At 37.4% G+C, this 13,838-nt stretch overlaps 1 protein-coding gene across 3 annotated transcripts in view; it reads right to left on the bottom strand.

Moving 5' to 3' along the window:
* The window catches only part of USP34 (ubiquitin specific peptidase 34), a 317,492-nt gene that overhangs the window by 54,617 nt on the left and 249,037 nt on the right, over positions 1–13,838 (bottom strand). For all 3 annotated transcript variants that reach the window (XM_027865141.1, XM_027865140.1, XM_027865142.1), the window contains 5 exons: positions 11,831–11,895; positions 11,659–11,734; positions 11,521–11,568; positions 11,340–11,405; positions 80–160 (listed from right to left, as the gene is read on the bottom strand). In XM_027865141.1, coding sequence (XP_027720942.1) covers positions 80–160; positions 11,340–11,405; positions 11,521–11,568; positions 11,659–11,734; positions 11,831–11,895 — 336 coding nt within the window. The remainder of the gene's footprint in view (positions 1–79; positions 161–11,339; positions 11,406–11,520; positions 11,569–11,658; positions 11,735–11,830; positions 11,896–13,838) is intronic.

The raw sequence follows: 13,838 nt of genomic DNA, 5'->3' as shown, positions 1-13,838 counted from the left end.
AAAAATTCAAAATGCTTTTTATTTTACCACGTTTCCCTCAGAAGTCAATTTTCAATTGAAAAATGAACATTTTCCTTACCTGTCTCACAATCTGATTAGGGCACTTTATTAAGATTTGCATTGGCCACCAATCATCATCAGCCATTCGGTCTAAAAACCACTAAAAGAAAAAAGAGTCTGATATGAGTGTAAGAATACTGAATCAATATTTAGTCATGCATTATGATTCATTCAACGGTACAAAAATCACATTAGTTTAATATTATAAGGATTTTCTTCTAGCTGTTGCCTTAAAAGCCTCAAATAAAAAACTCCCAAAATATAAAACCTACAAGGTCATAATTCAGGGAAAATTTGTATACTCCTTTCTACTTACCTCTACAAATGATAAACACACTCTGTGCATAGATGGTGTCCCCATGCTGCTAACGCACTCCTTTCCTGACAATAGCGCATGGACTCAGCTCATGGGCCATTTCCTAAAGGAAGCCCATTCTAATTCCTTCACTTACTAGTACTTTCCCACAGAAGTTACTTCTTACTTATTTTGTATTTATTTTCTTTGTGTTAATTGTTTGAATGGACAATTATATAAAAAAAGCTATGATGCATTACTAGAATGAAATAACATTAATTAGATGTAGACTATGACGCTTAACTATTTTACCTATATTTCTTATTCCTATAAGGAGAGACATGAGCTGGAAAATTAACAAGAAAGGCAAGCTAAAAGTTTAATATTTTGCAAGATACATGAATATCACCAAAAGAGTTCAATTTTCTTAATCAAGTATAATTATCCAGGAGAATTTGACTAGTCAAAAACTTGAGGAGTCTTTCAGATACGCAAAACACAAGATGAAGTATTTGTTTTGTTTCATTAAAACTAGACCAATCATCCAATTTCAATTTTTCTAAATACACACAACTTTCAACCTCAAAGAAAAAATACATAATGGGTGAAAGGAGCTCTTCTATCAAGGTTAATGGTCTTTCTGAGGTTGTTATAAAATACAGGAAATCAGTTCTGTGACTGAAACTCACCAGGAATATAAAAATGTTACTTAAAATTAAAATAGAGTAGGCTATCAATGACTTGTCAGGAGATCAGCCCTGGTAATAAGGTCCATTGGTGATACAGAAAATGGCAAAATATGGATAACCAGCAAAGTGAATTAGAGACTGTAATGCAAGGAGATAGGAAAGATAGCTCTGGTGAGGTATAATATAGAATAGATAAATGGGTCCAGAGTGGGTATAATATCATATATTACAAAGCTATGTTAACATAAGAAAACAGGGCTATCAGAGGAGGAAAGTATGTAATACCGCATTTGGGAAAGGATGAGTGGAAGAACAAACAAAAGTGATTTTATGGAATACTACAGACCACCTAGAAAGAGGAAACAAACAGTTTAGGAAACACATCACAAGCCTGGCATTTAAGGTCTGACGTGGCAATACAGTAACAGGGACACTTCAATGGTTTTAAGTATCATTATCAAAAACAAAGCATCTAATAAATTCTTAATTTGCATTCATGGTAATTTCATTATTCAAAAGGCAGAGGAAACAAAGGGGTGAACTTCCACAGATGAATCTGATTTTGATCAGCAAGGAGGAAAAATCTGGGAATCTTGGAAAGAAGTGACCATTCTATCTTAAAATTAGTGACAGAAGAGCTGGACATAGTCTGACATGTTAGTCTGACATGTATTCTATACTCTGAGAAAGGAGATTTTTAAAGAAAAGACAGGCAGAATCCTACAGATTAAAATTGCAAATGAAGGGGCAGCTAGGTAGCACAGTGGATAGAGCACCGGGCCCTTAAGTCAGGAGGACCTGAGTTCAAATCCGGCCTCAGACCAAACACTTTACACGTACTAGCTGTGTGACCTTGGGCAAGTCACTTAACCCCAACTGCCTAAAAACAAAACAAAACAAAATTGCAAATGAGAGATCAGCCCAAAGGGATGGAAGGTCCTCAAAAATGAAATTTGGAAAGCTATGAATATGTAATTTCAGAGTTGGAAGGGATCCCAGAAGTCATCTAGTACAACCTGAAACTGAAAAAGTATTCCCACTACAACATACCTGAAAAGTAGTGATTCAGGCTTTGTTAATATGTCAAGAAAAGGGAAATGCTCCACACTTACCGAGGCAAACAGTTCAACCTTTGGATAGCTAGCTATGTTGTAAAACTTTTGTTCTAACCAGGCCTAGATTTAACCCTCTGAATTTTCTATCCATTTTTCCTAGTTCTGCCCTTCTGGAACATGTAAAACAAATCTAATCACTCTTTTCCTCTTCTAACCAATGGTCCTCCAAATACTTGAAGACAGCTATCAGCACCTGATTCTACTCCAGGTCGTCTGTTTCAGAAACAGAAACTTTAAGATGGGAAAGAAAAAGGAAAGTTAATGAAAGAGACTGATATAGTTATACTAGGACAACACAAATCAAAAATAGGCCTGGCAAAACATTGTCAGGATGGCTAAAGTTTAGAATGTACAAAGGAAAATGAGGAACACAAAAGACAACAAAATAATTTTTTCCTTCATGTTACTATAGCATATCAAAAAAAGAAGACCATGATTTAGGATGGATAATGACAAAGGGAAGGCAGGAATTCGACTTCTTTGTTCTCTGCCAAATAGAACCATCTTTAAAATTGCCAAGACTAGAACAGAATATAGTTAATGGCAGAAAATCAAGATGAATAGGGAGATACCAAGAAAACACATATCTTGATCTTGTTGAGCTCCAGTTACTAGGCCCCAAAGAACTAAGTAGTATGAAAAAAGTGAATGATGATTAGACCAAAATCTTACACCATATACAAAAATAAAGTCAAAATGGGTTCACAATTTAGATATACAGGCTGATACTATAAGCAAACTGGGAGAGCAAGGAAGAGTTCACCTGTCAGATTTATAAAGAACAGAAGAACTTATGACCAAACAAGAGGTAGAGAACACTATGAAACGCAAAAGGGATAATTTTGATTACATTAAATTGAAAAGTTTCTGCACGTGCAACCAAGATTAGGAAGGATGCAGAAAACTGGGAAAAAATTTTTACAACCAGTGTCTCTGATAAGAGCCTCATTTCTAAAATGTAGAGAGAACTAAGTCAAATTTATAAGGATAGCAGTCATTCCCCAATCGATAAATGGTCAAAGAAGATGAACAGGCAGTTTTCAGATGAGGAAATTAAAGCTATCTATAGTCAAATGAAAAAAATGCTCTAGAAGATGGCAGAGGGAAAGCAGTGACTGTCTTGAGCTCCCTCCAAAAGACCTCCAAATACCTAAAAAAATGTCTCTAAACAAATTCTAAAGCAGCAGAACCCACAAAAAGACAGAGTGAAACAAATTTCCAGCCAAAGACAGTCTGGATGGTTGAGCAGAAAGGTGTATTGCGCCAGGCAAGGAGAGGAGCGCAGTTCAGCGTGGGCGCACAGGCCGCAGTGACCCTGGAGCAGGCCTCAGAGGACTGAATCGTGGGCAGCTGTGGTGGTTTCCAGACTTCACAACCCCTGAACGCCAAAGACAACTTAGAAGGTCAGTGGGAAAAGTCTGTGACTGGTGAGAGAGGATCTAGGTCTCAGCCGCAAGTCTTGAGTGCAGCCCAGGGCTGTGTGGCTTTTTCCTGAGCTTCTGGCCCACAGAATGAGGGGGAATCGAGTTGTTGATCAGAGGAGGAATGCAGGGATCTCTTTGCCAGTGCTGACACAGGAATCTCTTGTTCTACCAGTGCTTGGATCTGGGTCACAGTTCTGAGAGGCGGTCCTGGGGCAAGGAAGAACGCTAGTGTGGTGGAGCTTGTTGTGGTGGGGGAGAGAAAACACCTCGCCCCTTATACCACCTTGGAAGAACTGAAAATTTACAGGTCCCTAGAAGTACCTCTGAAAACAGCTGTACAACCCCCCAAAGCTTGGGACAGTACACTCTTCACATTGGAAGCTGACTTTTACCTTAACAAAGAGTTTAAAACTCAAGTAATTGGCCGGGATCATGAGTAAGCAGCGCAAAAAGAGTCAGACTATATTATCTTGGGTGACAAAGAAGATCAAAACATACAACCAGAAGAAGACAACGAAGTCAAAGCTCCTACATCCAAAGCCTCCAAGAAAAATATGAATCAGTCCCAGGCCTTGGAAGAGCTCAAAAGGGATTTTGAGAAGCAAGTAAGAGAAGTAGAGGAAAAACTGAGAGTGATGCAAGAAAATAATGAAAAATAAGTTAACAGCTTGCTAAAGGAGACCCCAACAAAACTGAAGAAAATAACACCTTAAAAAATAGCCTAACCCAAATGGCAAAAGAGGTCCAAAAAGCCAATGAGGAGAAGAATGCCCTAAAAAGCAAAATTGGCCAAATGGAAATGGAAGGCCAAAAGATTACTGAAGAAAATACTTCCTTAAAAATCAGAATAGAGCAATTGGAAGCTAGTGACTTTATGAGAAATCAAGACACTGTAAAACAAATCCAAAAGAATGAAAAATTAGAAAACAATGTGAAATATCTCACTGGAAAAACAACTCACCTGGAAAATAGATCCAGGAGAGAGAATTTAAAAAAATTACTGGAGTATCTGAAAGCCACGATTAAAAAAAGAGCCTAGATAGCATCTTTCAAGAAATTATCAAGCAAAACTGTCCTGATATTTTAGAACCAGAGGGCAAAATAGAAATTGAAAGAATCCACCGATCTCCTCCTGAAAGAGATCCCCAAAGGAAAACTCCTAGGAATACTGTAGCCAAATTCCAGAGTTCCCAGGTCAAGGAGAAAATATTACAAGCAACCAGAAAGAAACAATTCAAGTATGGTGGAAACACAATCAGGATATCACAAGATTTAGCTACTTCTACATTAAGGGACCGCAGGGCATGGAATATAATATTCTGGAGAGCAAAGGAGATAGGATTACAACCAAGAATCACCTACCCAGCAAAACTGAGTATAATCCTGCAGGGGAAAAAAATTGTCATTCAGTGAAATAGAGGACTTTCAAGCATTCTTGACGAAAAGACCAGAGTTGAATAGAAAACTTGATTTTCAAATATAAGACTCGAGTGGAACATGAAGCGGTAAACAGGAAAGAGAAAATCATAAGACTTGTTAAGGTTGAACTGTTTACATTCCTGCAAGGAAAGATGATATTTGTAACTCATGAGACCTTTGTCAGTACTAGCGTAGTTGGAGGTGAAAAAATTATATGTACATATATATAGATATAGATGGATAGATAGAGGGCACAGGGTGAGTTGAAAATGAAAGGGTCATATCTGGAGAATAAAACTAAGGGGTGAGAGAGGAATATACTGGGAGAAGGAGAAAGGGAGAGGTAGAATGGGGTAAATTTTCCCACAAAAAAAAAAGAAGAGAAAAGGCTCTTACAGTGGAGGGGAAATGGGAGAAGGTGAGAGGGAATGAGTGAATCTTATTCTCATAGGATTTGACTTAAGAAGGGAATAACATACACACTCAATTGGGTGTGGAAATCTGTCTTACCCTACAGCATCTCTACTATGGAAGTGTTTTGCATAACTGCACATGTATAACCTATATTTAGTTGCTTGCCTTATCAATGAGGATAGGTGGGGAGGGAGGAAGGGAGAAAATTTGGAACCCAAAGTTTTAAAAACACATGTTTAAAAAAAAAATGTTTTCACATGCAACTGGGAAATAAGAAATACAGGAAATGGGGTATAAAATCCATCCTGCCCTACAGGAAAACTGAAGGGGAAGGGGATAAGAGAAGCGGGGGAGAGATCGAAGGGAAGGCAGATTAGGGAAAGGGGTATTTAGAATGCATGCCATCTTGGGGTGGGGGAGGGGCGAGATGGGATGAAAATTTGGAACTCAAAATCTTATGGAAGTAAATATTGAAAACAAAAAAATAAATAAAAATTACCATTAAAAAAAAAAAGAAAAAATGCTCTAAATCACTATTGATTAGAGAAATGCAAATCAAAACAACTCTGACTAATAGGACAAAACAGGACAATGACATATGTTGGACAAGATGTGGTAAAATTGGTACACTAATGCACTGTTGGTGGAGTTGCAAACTGATCCAACCATTCGGGAAAACAATTTGGAACTATACCCAAAGGGCTATAAAAACGTGCATACCTTTTGACCCAGCAATAGCACTTATAGGGCTATATCATAAACAGATCATAAAAATGGGAAAAGGACCCACATGTACAAAAATATTTATAGCAGCTCTTTCTGTGGTGGCAAAGAATTGGAAATTGAGGGGATGTCCATCGACTGGCGAATGGCTGAACAAGTTGTGGTATATGAATGTAATGGAATACTACTGTGCTATAAGAAATGATGAGCAGGCAGACTTCAGAAAAACCTGGAAAGACTTGTATGGACTCATGCTAAGAAAATAGCAAACAGCAAAAGTTGTCATGATTTTGGGGAGGTATGTGGGTGAAGGGGGGAGTGTAGAGTAGAATCTATAATCTATGAGTTAGCAAGTCCAACTTTATTTCCCAGAAAAATCCTAGAAGGAAGGTATTATTAAAGATATAATTAGTGAACATTTACCCAAAGAAGCAGTGATCACAAAGTTGGCCCAGCTTCATCATGAATAAGTTGTGCCAGTTCAACTTTATTTCACAAAAATCACAGAATTTAAGAGTTGGAAGGCCCCTTAGAAGACCATTTAAGTTCAAACCATACACAAAATGAACCACCCTCTATAACATACTTGAAAAGTGATCATCCAGTTTCTGCTTAAAGATTTCCAAGTGGGGGGAACACACAACATCACCAGGCATTCCCATTTCATTTCTGGATAGTCTAATTGCTAGCAAGTTTTTCCAGACATTAAGTCTAGATTTGCCTCTTTGCATTCCACCAATTGGTTCTGCTTCTGCCCTCCGGGGCCAAAAAGAACAAGTCTAATACATTTCCCATACTGAGACCCCTTCAAATTCCTGAAGACTTTTACCATACACTCCTTGAGTATTCTCTACTCTAAACTTAACAAGAACAGTTTTCTTAAAATTATTTTCATATACTATGGATTTTAATCCTTTCACCATTCAATTTGTCCTCCTTTAGACACTTTGGGCTGTCAATGGCCTCCTTAAATCATGGTGCTAAAAACTTAAAACAATATGCCATCTAAGGTCAGGAGAGCAGAGTTCAGTGGCACATTACCATTATGGTTTCTGGAAGTTATACCTCTCTCAAGATAGTACTAATTTTTCATTTGGCTTCTCTGTTGCTCAGTTCACTCATACTAAGCTTGCAGTCCATTAATACCCTTAGATTGTTTTTCAAAACAACTGTTATCTAACCATGCCTTCCTATCTTACACTTAGGAAAATGATTTTTTTGTACCTACAAATAAGACATTACATTCATGCTTATTCTAACAGTTCTTAGACTGGTAGAACAAGGAGAATGCTGAAGAGACAGAGGTTACACAGATGTCAGCAAAGCATTTGAGAAAGCCTCTAATAGTATATAGACAGGATGAGAGATGCACGGGTTTGACTAACTGTATTCTAGTCAAGTCAGATGCCTAGCTATTTCCGATAGCTATTGTTCTCGCCTCACTTATTTACCATTACCTGTAGGAATTCACTTCCTCCTTATCTTTGCCTTTCGTAAACCCCATGTTAGCTAAAATAATGAAAAACTGTTTGTATGAATGATCAAAAACAAAGTATAGGATTCAATCTTTAGTATTACAGAAAAATATGACAATTTTATTGTCTATAAAACTGTCTCAGTTTATATAACCAACACTGCTTTGAAGAAACTGTGAGATGAATTTATGATAAAAAGGAATATTGTCCATAAAGAAAAAAAATCCATTACCTTCCTCTTCTAGATCCTCAATGTCCTACCTCCTATCAAAGAAAGACATTTCTGGGGCAGCTAGGTGGCGCAGTGGATAGAGCACCAGCCCTGGAGTCAGGAGGACCAGAGTTCAAATCTGACCTCAGACACATAATACTTTCCAGCTGTGTGACCCTGGGCAAGTCACTTAACCCCAACTGCCTTAAGAAAAGGGGGGGGGGGGATAAAGGGGCAGCTAGGTGGCACAGTGGATAGAGCACCGGCCCTGAAGTCAGGAGGACCTGAGTTCAAATCCGGCCTCAAACCAAACACTTGACACTTACAAGCTGTGTGACTCTGGGCAAGTCACTTAACCCCACTGCCCAACAAAAACAAAAAACAAAAAAACAAAAAAAAACCAAACAAACAAACAAAAAGACATTTCCTCTTCAGGATGGATTCCAAATTTTCTCTACCATGTCCCAGTTCTTCAACCTGAAACCTTACTCCAGCTCTGCAATTCACACCTTGGAAGTACCCTCCACCCTTGCAGCCTCTCCCTATGATTGGACAGCTCCCTCCCAGGACCTTCATTTAAAGAGGGCAGGGGGCCATCTCCAATAATCCTGATCTATATCTTCCCACCAGACCTAAATGGCTCTAGAGGAGAAACTGAGGCTGGTGACCTTGCACAGCCCTCCCTCACTTAAATCCAATTCACTTGCAAGTCATGGCATCATCTTCCTGATGCCATGGTCCTCTTCCAGAACAAAGGACAAACAACCACCTGTGAGTAGTCCAAGCTGTCCCACTGCAGACCCAACTGGACAGTTCCAGTTGGGCATTTCAGCTCCTTCCTTCCTCCTTTCCTTTTTCTCTTTTCCTTCCCTTCCCTCCTTCCTCCCTCTCCTTCTGTCCATATGGGGTAACATGCCCTAACCGCGGGTGGTCTGCCCAAAGGAATGTAAATTTTGATGACCAAAACCTAGCAAGGTATCTTAGGGTTTACTGGCTAGATTTCTTTTTTAAAGACTATGCCTTAAACCCAATTCATTCTGGCTCACACTGATTGGCCAACAGTAGGTCCCAGCCCAAACATCACTTAGTGGTCATTGTTTGGGCCTTGATGGCTCAGAGTGAACGTAAATAGCAATTGTCTCTGTTTTGGCTAGAAATCCCTCCCAGATAGATTTTTTTTTTTTGGATTAGGTAAAAGGGGCAATTCCTTGGCTCATTTCTTAACTAGCCTTAATCACTGTTGTATGAACTGATGCTGAGTGAAGTGAGCAGAACCATGAGAACATCGTACATAGTAACAGTAACATTGTGTGATGACCAACTTTGATAGACTTAGTTCTCACCAATGCAATGATTTAAGACAATTCCAAAAGACTCATGACGGAAAATGCTATCCATATCAAGAGAAAGATCTATGGAGTCTGAATGCAGATTGAAGCATATTATTTCCTCTTTTTTGTTTGTTTGTTTTTTCTTTCTCATGGTGTTTCCTTGTTGTTTTGATTTTTTGTTTCACAACATGAATGTTGAAATGTTTAGTATGTGGAAATGTTTAGTATGACTGTACATATATAGCCTATATCAGATTGCATGCCATCTTGGGGAGAGGGGAGGGGAGGAAGGGGGGGAAAAATTAGAACTCAAAATCTTATAAAAGTGAATGCTGAAAACTATAAAGAAAGATTAAAAAAAAAAAATTAAAAAAAAAACATAAAGAGGGCAACTTGGATCAGTCATATCTTATTCTTTTTCCAGTCTGTGCTGCCTCCTTGATCTACTATTACCTTCCACTAGGTGTCCTTGTTTCTTTCTTCCCTACCCCCAACTTCCTGTTATGTACTGTCTTTCTCCATTAGAGTGTACACTCCTTAAAGGCAGTGACTGACTTTCCTTCTACTTGTATTTATATTCCAGGGCTTAGTATAATATCTGGCACATTGTGAGTATTTAATAAATGCTTGGTAACATATAATGCAAACTTGTATATTCCAGTATTTCTTAAGTAGTAGAACTGAAGTATCTGCTCATGTAAGAAGTGTTTCCAGAAATGTCTACTTGTTAATGTTCTCTTTCTCAATGAATCAACAAACATTTATGAAGTGCCTATCATTTGCCAGGCACTGTAAATATAAGGTCTTTAGGGAAGGAACTGCCTAGCATTTAGGGTGATCAGGAAAGGCTTTGTGTAGAAAGTAGTGCTTCAGTTGCATCTTGAAGGAAATACAAGCAATAAGGGAGTGCATTCCAGGCAAAAGGGATAACAATGAACGTACTCATTTGTGTATATATTGTATTCTCCAGTAAAACAGAAGCCTGAGAAAAAGGACTTATTTAATATTTACTGATTTCAGGTAAGCTTGGAAATGTTTGAAATCATACTTGGAAGCCAGTCTCTAGTGGATTTTACCAGGGATTCCTCCTCAGACCTAATTTTTTTTTCAATGATTTAGATGAAGGCATGCTTTATCAAATTTTTATACAACACAAATATGGGAAGGACAGCTAATGTTTAGGATGATGGGAGCACAAATAAAATAGTGGAGGTCCTGGAGGTTATAACATACTGGCTGAAGTAGGCAGGGATCTTTACCTAGGAAAAGACGATTTATGGGGAAAATAAGAGCAGTCTTTAAGAATCTGAAAGGCAGCACAGTGGATAGAGCACCGGCCCTGGATTCAAGAGGACCTGAGTTCAAATCCAGACTCAGACACATAACACTTACTAGCTGTGTGACCCTGGGCAAGTCACTTAACCCCACTGCCTAGCTTAAAAAAAAAAAAAAAAAAGAATCTGAAAGGCTGTCATGTGGGAGAGGGGATAAGACTTTGTTCTGCTGAGAGCAAAGGGCAGAACTAGAATCAATGTTTGAAAGCTAAAGATAGGTAGATTTCAACTTAATCCAAGGAAAAACTTCCTAACAATTATAGGAATGCAAAAGTTAGTGGGCTACCTAGAGAAGTAGGGGGTTTCCCCTAATTTGAGGTCTAATTTAAGTGAAGGCTGAAAGGAGCCTTCTTAAAGATGTAGTTGTGGGGATCCTTGGTCTCTGAAGTCACTTCAAACTCTGAGATTCTGTTACTGAGAAAATGTTATACTGAATATAGAATAGGTCAAAATGAATTTCCACTAAGAGCTTTACAAATAAAACGTATGTGTCAAAAATGCATCAACTTTTAATTCAAAAAGTGTGTTTCTGGATTTTTTTTTTAAAACTGCATTATTCCAAAGCTTAGAGAAATATTTAGATGATTCATTTTTGAAGCCTACTTTCTCTTTTAATATAGAAAATCAAAAGCTGATTTTGAATAGCACTTTGAAGATCGCTGATTCTAGCTTTTACTGCAATTGGGTAATTTTGAAAATCAGTTTAAAAGATGTAGGCTGCTGATTTATAATACATCATTATTTTGGAATACTTCTCCAGGCTTCAACAAAAACAAAGCAGCAATCTGAATTCTAATCTATGTTTTTCCCAAAAGGACGAGGGGACAACGACTAAATTTTTCGACTTACCTCACAAGCTGCCTGGCTGTTATTGAATTGCTTTGTTAGTAGTTCAATCCACTGAAGCATTGTGGGCTAAATAACAGATAAAATGATGTTAGCCAAGTCATATCCATTACTACATAACTTAACATTCTCCAAAAGAAATGATAGTAATGAATTGCATAAGTTCATGAAACAAAGTACGTACCTTTTCCTTTGAGTGAATAAATGTCTCTAGGACAAAAGAAGTACTTAGCTGAAAGAAAAGATATAAATAAGCCAGGAGTTAACTGAATAATTATTTTAATATAACTGGTCTTGAAATCGCTCAAGGCTTAAATGTTACCTTTGCCGTCATTAGGGACACAGCTTTTGGATCAGGCAACGTACTTGGAATACTACTACATAACTGCCACATAAACCTAGAATTATAAAGCAACAATTCAACTTCCTTACCAAATAAGATTTAAAGAAGTGTTTATTGAATAATCCAATACTGACCTTTGAAAAAAACTTACCCAAAATAAGTGTGCTCGAAAATGTTCTTGTCTTGAAGAAATTGCATGTTATCATGCCAAATCCACTGAAGAAAAAATGCTAACATCAGATACAAGAAAGCAATTTACTTCATTATACTTTACCACTTTATAAGGTTAAACAATAGTCCTAAAAATACCTACCCAACTATCCTAGTTGACTTTTTTAGGTTTTATGCAATATCAAATAAATGACTAAATCTCTTCAAAGAATGATAATGCTCCTCCACATTGCATATTATTTAAATACACTTAAAAACATTAGAGCAGTAGAGGACTTAAGACTTAGTATATATCTCAAGAAAAGTTCAAAAAGCGTTCTGTGACAAATCTATTTATTTGGTATAAATAAGTTACAAAATCTGGTAAATTAAACTATTCACTAAAAGGAAAAGAGGATTATCTTCATTATCTCTCTCAACTGCCGACAGAATAAATTTACTGTGGATTTTGAGTTTTAAGGTTTTTTGGGTGTATTATGTACCATAAGGGCTTCCCCAATAAAAATTTTAGAAAGTCTTTTTATCAAGCAATTTTGTCATTTAAAGTTGCTTTTTCACTCTTCTACTGAATCTAATCTTACAGTCTCAAAATATACAAATGAGGAAAACAAAACATTACTTTTAAGTATTCTTAAAGTATTACAATATATTAGTGCATATTATGCAAAATGCTATATCCAGAGAAGGACTAGATTTTTCATCCTGCTTTAAAAAGGATAATCACAGAATTGAATACAAGACCACCATATTCTTTCAACAGCAAAGTTCATTTAAAAATGCAAGTAACCAATAGGGCAAGGTCTGGATCTAATTTTGCATGATGAACCAAACAATTCCAAGTATCATCACCACTACACTTCTAATCCTCAATCTCTCCTTACCTACTGGCCTACAAACATGTCCATGTCTTCCCTCATCCTTAAGAAATAAAAATAAAAACAAAAACAAAAAACAAAAAGAAAAACAAACTGGGACTTCTTGATCACTTTGCAGGATTTGATACTCTGAACCACTCTACCTTCCTCCTGGATACTCTTCTCTGGGTTTTCTAACGCTTTGTTCTCTTCATCCTCTCCTTATCTGATTGTTCTTTCTAGATCTCCATTAATAAATCATCCATTTCATGCCCCTAAGTGTGGGTGTACTCCAAGCCTCTGATCTGGATCCTGATCCTCTCTATACTCTTTCCAAGACTTCATCAGCATCAAGGAGTTCAACTGTCATCTATACAGAGATACCAAGGTTTATAAATCCAATCCTAATTTCTCTCCTGAGACCCAGTCCCATATCATTAACTCCATTCAGGATTTTGTCTGATGAATATTCAATATATATTTCTGACTCAATGTCAAAAAGAGAATTTATTATCTTATATTATCAAATCCACCTCTTATCCAAACTTTTTTATTTCAAAAGCAAAACCATGCTTCTCGTCACAAAGGTTTAGAACCTCAGAATGATGCTCAATTCGACATTCTCCCTTATCTTCCTCCCTCACTTCAATCTATTACAACATAATTCCATCTCTACAACATCTCATATCCTTCTCCTTCTCTCTTATGGTTACCACCCTACTTCTGTCTCTCATCATCATTTGCCTGGACCTCTTAATTGGCCCCTTTGATTCAAGTCTCTTCCCTCTCCAATCCAACTCCTACTCAGCTGTCAAAAAGCACAAGTCTGACCATGTCATTTGTCAGCTCAAAACTGAAATGGTTCCCCCCATTAAGATCTAGAATCAAGTACAAATTCTTCTTTTTAATATTTAAATCCCTTTGCAACCTTGCTCTAAGCTACTTTTCCAACTTAATAATTGCATTACTCCACATGTACTCTAAAATCCATTCAAGTTGGCCTCCTTGCTGTTTCTCACAAGACATTCTAACTCCTATCTCCACTTACAATCTCCAGATTCCTTCAAAGCTCAGCTTAAGTGCCACCTCTAAACATAAGGCCTTTTCTGAACCTAAAGGTCCTGCTGATTCTCC

The sequence above is a fragment of the Vombatus ursinus genome, unplaced genomic scaffold (genome assembly GCF_900497805.2).
Source record: "Vombatus ursinus unplaced genomic scaffold, bare-nosed wombat genome assembly UNPS02014778.1, whole genome shotgun sequence".
NCBI lineage: Eukaryota > Metazoa > Chordata > Mammalia > Diprotodontia > Vombatidae > Vombatus > Vombatus ursinus.
Note: the sequence above shows the minus strand (reverse complement) of the source record. Positions and strands in the feature narration are given on the sequence as shown.